This window comes from Budorcas taxicolor, chromosome X (genome assembly GCF_023091745.1).
Source record: "Budorcas taxicolor isolate Tak-1 chromosome X, Takin1.1, whole genome shotgun sequence".
Taxonomy (NCBI): Eukaryota; Metazoa; Chordata; class Mammalia; order Artiodactyla; family Bovidae; genus Budorcas; species Budorcas taxicolor.
Window position 1 is genome coordinate 141,911,300 of NC_068935.1, and position 9,093 is coordinate 141,920,392.

Here is a 9,093-nt window from a genome sequence, read left to right on the forward strand (position 1 = left end):
TGTTTCAGTGACCTTGAGTTAGGAAATGTATTTTTTCCATTCAAAATTCTAAAAATTGCAAAGACTGATGTCCAAATTTTTTGCTAGCTGGGAGAAAGAACTGAGGTAGTGAGTCAATATCATACTACAAAGCAAATGCCTAAAAGAGTGTCTGGAAAGAAATCACTGAAAATAAACTACTGATGTGCCCTCTTCAGATGAGGTTATGGGGCATTTGAACGGATCGTCCTCTTAGTACTTAAGAGGAGAAAGACCACATTGGGGCAGGAGGAGGTGATAAATGCTAGGTGACCTGCTCCTCTCCTTAGAATAATAGGAGTCTTTCCAAGGGTCTCTGAGGAAATAGTGTTCCCTTGGCTAAACCACACAGTCAATCTTTACTTTTAGAAAATAAATGTTACACTGTCTCCTCCACGTTAAGGAAACGATGCAGAAGTGAGGGATATGTACCTTGGACAGCTCATCTCATTTTGGATCTCATGATAAACAGGAAAATAAATAATTATCCTGTTGCAGTACTGAATGTACTGCAATTTCTCAATTACTAAAGGTCAAATGACGCATCCATGTATGCTTCTCTCGAAACAAATATCACTATCAAAATGACAAAATGCCAGCAAAGTGTATCTCTGCCAACCAGGATCCTGAAGGTGCCTTCTGTTGTACCTGTGATCATATGAGGAACAGCCATTGGCTCATGATGTGTCACGCCAGCAGATGCAGGCTATAAAAGTGGCAGCAATTTTGCATCCTCTCCAACCACTGGGACACCCTCGGCTTCTACAGAAGGACCTCAAGAGTCAACAAGATGAAGGCTCTGCTGTGCAGTCTTGTCCTTGGTCTGCTTGTTGTCAGTCAAGGTGATGCTCAGATAGACGCCTCTCAGGTACCAGGGGCATTTGAACGTGGTCTAAGCTTGGGCGGAAGTCTTGGCGTGTATCCGTGTGAGTGTCCCTTTCGAGGTCCAGTCGTGTGGATCACTAAGTCTAGCCATCTCTCTGCAGTTCAGAATTGCTCCATTCACTGGCTCTATACTTGCTGTTTGTGACGTCTGTATCACCTCTGCCATCTATTCACTGGCTCTCATGCTTGTTCACTGTTCTTGTTAAATGGAAGGAACATCACACAGATGTTAGACTAGGGCTCTTGCACTTGACAAAAGAGCCAATCTATCTCAGTCATTTCTCAATTATTTCCTTTACTTGACTTGAGTTTTCACATGATTCTATGCCACGGGCTGTGTTCATAAAGATAGGTAACTTCTGCTCAAATGAAAGGGCAGGGAAACTCCTGAGGGATGATGTCGGGCAGAATTTACAGAGATGAACTACGATTTCTGAAGGGAATTTTACTTTTAGTTCACAGGAAGATGGTTAACCCATTACATCGCAGCCGATAACGTAGAGAAGATCACCGAGGGTGCGCCATTTCACATTTTCATGCGTTACATTGAGTTTGATGAAGAAAATGGCATGGTACACTTCCACTTCTATATCAAGTAAGTATACTCACCCAAAAGGAAAACACCTGTAAAGCCCCGACCTGAGGGAGGGTGTGTCTTCCCCATCTGCAGGGAACTTTCTGGGTGATGTTGAGAGCATTACGCCCTGCGCTGTAAGGCTTAGCAGGGTCTCTGATGGGAGAACGGGATCAGTTCCCCTTTCAACTTCCAGGGAATGTCCCCAAAACTCTGCTTAGTGTGGGAACCCAGAAGCGCCACTGGCATCAACTCATTAAAGGAAAGATGGACACGACAGAGGGAAGAGGCTTGTGTCCTGGAGCCCACAGTCCCCACCAGGGGCTTGAACTCGTCCTGCAGGATTTGTAAGAGACAGTTCCCAACGAGCACAGAAGTGAGAGCAAGGGGAGCGCACAGTGAGCTCTGCCCTCGGGGCTTCCTCACGGGAGGTTTCATCACCACTGAGTTTCCCAAAGCCTTCAGAGCCCATAGTGACGTTCCCAAGTCCCTTCCCAGGCGCCTGCCACTGCACGTGACAGGAGTTCCATCCCTGGGTCGGGAAGATCCCCTGGAGGAGGAAATGGCGACCCACTCCAGTATTCTTGCCTGGAGAATCCAATGGACACAGAAGCCTGGCAGGCCACAGTCCATGGGGTCGCACAGAGTCGGACGCAACTGAGTGACAAACACTTTCGCTTTCATTGAAAAACCAATCACTGCCAGCGTTGTGACAACCACCCAGTTTTGTCATGACGGCTATGCCTCTCTGTTTTCAGAAACTATATTATAAAGGAAAAGTTCATTCTTTTTCTTTTTTCCTAAATTTCTAGATTTCTCCTTGTTTATTGGCTTTACACGCGACCTGTTTTGAACCCACAGGTTATCTTCAGAATTACTACTTAGATATAGGTGAAAGACAAACCATCCTTGCCACTTGACAGTTCCTGGATTTAGTCAACGTATCTTGCCCCTTTTGAATGTCAAAATGTTCACCAGCACTGAGGTGATACCTGACACATTTTCTTGGGCGTCACAAAGAAAGAATCTTAATTACACATCAAATTGTTATTCTCTTAATCAACCAACTTGAATATATTTTGTTTTTAAGGAAGAATGGAGAATGCATAGAAAAATATGTCTCAGGCCTAAAGGAAGAAACCCATTACGCTATTGACTGTAAGTATGAATGTTGCACTGGAAAGAGTATGTTCAGGTAGAAATCTTGGTCTCAACTTTCTTCAATAACCCCGTACACCTGAATTCTGCTCCTGTTAAATATTAGAGGTCAGGGACTGGAAAGTCTCCCTTCAATGGAGTGTTAGTCAATGAGACCAGAGCCCAACATCCTAGGGTGTGAAGTTAAGTGGGCCTTAGGAAGCGTTATATGAACAACGCTGGTAGAGGTGACAGAATTCAAGCTAGGCTCTTTAAGATCTTAAAAGATGATGCTGTTAAAGGGCTGCATGCAATGAGTCAGCAACTTTCAAAGACTCGGCAGTGGCCACAGAACTGGAGAAGGTCAGTTTCCATTTCAATCCCAAAGAAGGGCAATGACAAAGAACGTTCAAACTACTTCACTGTTGTGCTCAATTTACATGTGAGCAAGGTACTGCTCAAAATCCTTCAAGCTAGAATTCAGCAGTAGGCAATCTGAGAACTTCCGAAAATATAGGCTTGGTTTAGAAAAGGCAGATGAACCAGATCCAATTGTCAACAGTCAGTGGATCATTGAGAAAGAGAGGCAATTCCAGAAAAAAGAGAAAAACAATTATTTTTCCTGCTTCGTTGACTATGCAAAAGCCTTTGACTATGGATCACAACAAACTGTGGAAAATTCTTCAAGATATGGGAATACCAGATTACCTGTCTCCTGGGAAACCTATATGTTGATCAGTCAGTAATAGTGAGATATGGAATAACAAGCTGGTTCAACATTGGGAGAAGAGCACAGTAAGTTAGCATGTGCTGTCATGCTGCTTACATGCAGAGTGAGTGAGCTGAGTGAGTGAGTGAAGTCGCTCAGTCATGTCCGATTCTTTGTGACCCCATGAACTGTAGCCCACCAGGCTCCTCCATCCATGGGATTTTCCAGGCAAGAGTACATCATGCTAAATGCCAGGCTGGAATGAAGATGGCTGGCAGAAATATCAACAGCCTCAGATATGCAGATGACACCACTTTAATGGAAGAAAGTGAAGAGGAACGAAAGAGTCTGTTGATGACGGTGAATGAGGAGACTGGAAATGCTGGTCTGAGACTCAACATCCAAAAACGCGAAGATCATGGGATCTGGTCCCCTCAATTTATGGCAAATAGAAAGGAGAAAGAGTGCAAGCAGCAACAGATTTTCATTTCTTGAGCTCCAAAATCTCTGGGGACTGTGACTGCAGCCACGTAATTAAAAGATGCTTGCTCCTTAGAAAGAAAGCTATGACAACAAAGACAGCATATTAAAAAGCAGAGACATCACTTTGCCAACAAAGGTCCGTAGAGTCAACAGTGTGCTTCTACTCAGCAGTTTTGTATGTCTTTGAGAGTTGGACCATAAGAAGATTGAGTTGATCCTTTCAAATGGTGATGCTGCAGAAGACACTTGAGAGTCCCTGGGACTCCAAGGAGAGGAAACCAGTCAATCCTAAAGGAGACCAAACAAGAATATTCACTTGAAGGACTGATGCTGAAGTCTCAGTACGTTCGCCACCTGATGCGAAGATTTGCTTCACTAGAAACGACCCTGATGCTGGGGAAGATCAAAGGTCAAAGGAGGAAGGGGTGCCAGAGGATGAGATGGTTGGATGGCATCATTGACTCAATGGACATGAATTTGAGCAAACTCTAGAAGATCATGGAGGACAGAGGAACCTGGTGTCGTACAGTTCTTGGGGTCACGGAGAGTCAGCTCTGACATAGCAATTAAATATCAACAAGAACAATGAGACCAAGCATGAGTGTAGAATTTGTATTTCGTAGGGTTCTCACAGATCATTTACAACAGGCTTATGAACTGAGGTCTCAGGGGTCTATCTTGAGTTTGCACATCAGTGCTATTCACTTTTGAAAAACAATCTTAAAATGCCTTTGGCCATCCAAGCTGAGATGGATGAACTTGAACTCAAGGAAATCATCATGAGTTCAACCGTAAACACAGCTTCTATTTAAAGCAATGGGAATGCTGGCTAAGCTTCGTATCTCTGAGCTCTTTATAATGGCCCTAAATAACATTATTATTTTCTCATGGCCTAGGGGTAACATATTTGACTGAAATTTAAACACATCATATGTGATCACAACCCTTACCCAAACTAAGTAGTGGCACAGCGCATGTGCGATGATCACACATTAGTAAAATTCATGCCTGAAATCTTTCCCCGTCCTTTTCATTGATAACTTCTAACATATGATGTTTTCTAAATTATGATTTCATTTTCCTGTTCCCATTCTGTGATTTCCCTTGGTTGAATTGTGAATTCTTCCACTGTCTTTCTGCTTCTCTATTTTTGCAATCTGTTTTAGCTTGAATTTTCCACAGTGACTAAACAAGGGAGATAAACAGAAGGGCAAGGCGTCTTGGAAGGTCTCTTGGGGACAAGCCATTGCAGCCTTCAGCTTTGTTTGGGGACTGTGAGGGACTGGGCATCAGGCCCAGTACAGCAGTGGCCTTGATGGTGAGTTGACACCCAGAAGACAGGTTACTCTCACTGTCTCATCCCATCATGAACATCACAGTCAATTCAGTGATGCTGCTATGCCCACCTTGTGAAGCCATGGTGAACCACAGGCGGTCACTGATAATCTGAGGACATGCATAGTATGAACTTCTGTCCCAGTGGGGGCAAGGCTGGTGGACTCGGCCTGCCCTTGGGAAAATTGCATATTCTTGTCAGGGCTATGAGACTCTGAAGCTGCTTTTTTTCTTTTTTACAAGCACACTAAAAATTTTCAGTGTTTCAGAGACGGAGCAAGTGGTGTTTGCAAGGTTCAGGAACACAGACGGGCGTTTTTACATCGCATGTTGCTGAGTGGTTGCAGGAAGGTGAGGTGGAGGCCAGGAGACTGAGGAGGGATGCAGAGAGTGCAGTGTGACGCACAGTAGGCCAGAGCTGCTTCTTGTCCAGACGCATGGGGCAGAGAGGACGGGCAGGACGGAGAGCAGGGGCAGCGGCCCAGGTGCGGAAGGAGGCCACCTCTAGGTGGTCACTGCCTTCACGTCCTACTAGGTAAGCTGTCTTCACACCAACAGACAAGGCAGTGAGCTGTGTCATACCCCAGACTGAGGGGCTCGGGAAACACAATACTTAAAGTGTTCACAAGGTTGCCGGGCCTGGCGTATGCACTCAGGAACAGAAGGTGATGAACTCAAGGTAGGTTGGTCAAGAGATACCAATTTGTGGCCGGGGTAACAGACATCCAAGAATTTTAGAACCTGCCTGCCAGGGCAGGAGACATGGGTTTGATCCCTAGTCTGAGAAAATTCCACACGCCATGGGGCATCTAAGCTCATGCACCACAACTACTGATCCTGCACTCTACAGCCCCCGAGCTGCAACTACTGAAGCGCCCGCAGCCCAGAGTCTGTGCTTGGCAACAAGGGAAGGCCCTGCAATAAGAAGCCCGAACACCACACCAGCCTGCACTCCACAGTCAGCACACGTGGAGAAAGCCCACGGGCAGCAGGGAAGACTCAGCAAGTCAAGAAACAATGCAGAAAAAGAATCTCTGGGGTTCATTAGAACACACGTTCTAATGTGGTAAGCATCTTGCTAAGACAGCAAGGAGTGACCGGAAAATGGTAGGAAAAGGTGGGGGTGAGAAAAAGCCATGCCTCCTTTCCGTGCCGTGGTTAACGGTAGCATTCTGTGCACACATGGAGTGAGTGGGTCAATACACAATGGACCGTTCTTCATGCCCGCCGTACGCAACAATAATCTAACTGACAACTAGTTAAGGTGGGGCTGTTTGTATCTTTTCTCGCTCTCACAGACGCGGGTCACAATGAATTTCAACTCATTAGTGGGGACAAGGACTATCTCATAGTGCATCATCTCAACGTGGATCCAGATGGCAAGGAGACAGAACTGGTGGGATTATTTGGTAGGTATGACATCCTAAAATTTCCACTGATATGGCAATGTTACATGTCCACTGTCAAGACTCATTCAGAATATCAGGAGGTGCTGACAGTACTCAGGGTGCAAGGCCTGTATCTTTATGCTCACAGAATTAAGGATCCTGGAAGGCAATCTGCCAAGAAACAGGAGGCCATAGGGTGCAGAATATCACATCATCAGACATTTCAAGATGATGTTTTTCTGTTGAAATTTTAAAAAGGAAGTTTTACTTGAATCATTTTTTAATATTTTATGTTAAATGTTAACTTTTAAATGTTGAAATATTTAATATTTCAACTAATTTCATGCCATGGCTATAATGAGACTGACTTTCTTTTGTTTAAAAATTTTTATCTATTTTTTAATTGAAGGATAACTGCTTTATTGGATGGCATTGTTTTCTATCAAAGATCAACATGAATCAGCCATACGTATACATCTGCTTCCCTTGCCTGGAAAATCCAATGGACGGAGGAGCCTGGTGGGCTGCAGTCCATGGGGTCACTGAGAGTTCCACACAACTCAGTGACTTCATTTTCCCTTTTCACTTTCACGCATTGGAGAAGGAAATGGCAACCCACTCCCGTGTTCTTGCCTGGAGAATCCCAGGGACGGCAGAGCCTGGTGGGCTGCCATCTATTGGGTCGCACAGAGTCGGACATGAATGAACCGACTTAGCAGCAGCAGCAGCAGCAGCATACATGTGCTTGTGTGAAAGTTGCTTAGTCGTGTCTGATTGTTTATGACCCCATGGACTATACAGTCCATGGAATTCTTCAGGCCAGAATATTGGAGTGGGGAGCCTTTCCCTTCTCCAGGTTATCTTCCCAACTCAAGGATCAAACCCAGGTCTCCTGCATGAGGAATCTTTACTAGCAGAGCCGCAAGGGAAGCCCATAGGTACACATAGGTCCCTCTCTTTTGAACCGCCCTCCCATCTCCCTCCGCATCCCACCCCTCTAGATTGATACAGAGCCCCTGTTTGAGTTCCCAGAGACATACAGCAATTTCCCATTTTCCATCTAATTTACAGATGGTCATATAAGTTTCCATGTCACTCTCTCCATACATCTCACCATCTCCTCCCCTCTCCCCATGCCCATAAGTCTCTTCTCTATGACAGTTTTTCCACTAATGCCCTGTAAATAAGATCATTGTCAGTACCATCTTTCTAGATTCCATATATATGCAGATTCTATAGCTATGTGTTTGTATACAATATCAGTTTTCTGACGTACTGTAAGCCTTGAAACAGATACTTACAGGATAAATCTTTGCCCTTTTCCATGTTTCAAATGCATTGTTCTTATGAACACTGACATCACTCCCTAATCACACAGAAGCCCTGAGAGGTGTGTGTGCCTTGGGGACAACAGGTGTCTATATCAGAAAAGGTTATTGGGTAGAACGGTAGGTTCATGAAAGAGTAAATTGCCCTCTGGCATTAAGTGCAAAGTGGAGAACGTGTCTGTGGAAGGAGAGAAGCATGTTTCCTAATAAGCTGGGTCTAGAAACAGAGAAGAGTGACAGTTACCTACACGAGGAAGGTGTGAGAAGCAAGTAGGTTCCATATTAGGATGAACTGAGGCCCAGATTCATGGAGATCCTGGCAAGTCTTTGTCATCCAGCTCCTGATGCTGAGGGGGAGGGTGTCCTGCTCACCAAATTGGACTGGGTTCAATTCTTAAGACAGAAAGCATATGTCTGTCTTGTGGCAACCGTTTGAAAGTCTTAGATTATACAAGTGAACATCTGATTGGCATGTTCCATTCATGGTTCTGTAGATTTAGGAGTATCCATGGGTTCCCAGGGGTCACAATTCTGCTTTTTGCACGGTGATTTGACAGGCGCAGGAAATAATGTTGATCCAAAACACGAAGAGGAGTTCAGGAATGCAGTGAGAGAAAGAGGGATTCCAGAAGAAAATATCCGGAATTTCATCGATAATGGTAATGGAATTATACTTCTTTCCCTGACCATACCATTCACCTGGTATGTAAATATCAGGAAACAAATCAGCTTATTCAAAATTTCTTCTTCCACAAGTCATCTCTTTTAAGATCCGTTATTTAAAAAAAAGGAAGAGAGAATGAAACATTGGAGATGCTGGGAATGTTAGTAATTGGTGGCTCTTTTATTTCTCCCATTTTGTTTTTCCCCAGATGACTGTCCAGAGGAGTGAAAACCAGTGACTCTGATATTATGTAAGTAAACATGGTCCGAAAAAAAAAAAAAAATCCGTTATTAATGGTGCCCATTCCAGATGAAGTAAGAAGGTCACACCGTTATTCCATGCATGTGAAATGTTTATCTCAACAGTTTAAACGTGTCACGAAAGACTTTTCTCTGCTCCATAATTTCGCTGCTCTTGAGCCATATTAAGTTGCAAACAGTTTGGTTGATTAACGCTGAGCAATTGTGGTGAGAGAGTCATATCCTACGGGAATCTTGCAGACCAGAGTCATCAGAGAGAAGCAGGAATCCCCATGAGTAGGTGGAAACTCTCAGTGTTCCAATGCATCCTGA

At 44.4% G+C, this 9,093-nt stretch overlaps 1 protein-coding gene across 1 annotated transcript; it reads left to right on the forward strand.

Annotated features, from left to right (window-relative positions):
- The first annotated feature begins 808 nt into the window (after positions 1-808).
- On the forward strand, positions 809-8,749 carry LOC128070626 (odorant-binding protein-like). The gene is made up of 6 exons (XM_052663934.1): positions 809-886; positions 1,359-1,498; positions 2,568-2,635; positions 6,440-6,550; positions 8,415-8,516; positions 8,730-8,749. Exons 1-6 carry the CDS (start codon positions 809-811, stop codon positions 8,747-8,749), a joined length of 519 nt encoding a protein of 172 aa, XP_052519894.1.
- The last annotated feature ends 344 nt before the right edge of the window (positions 8,750-9,093 follow it).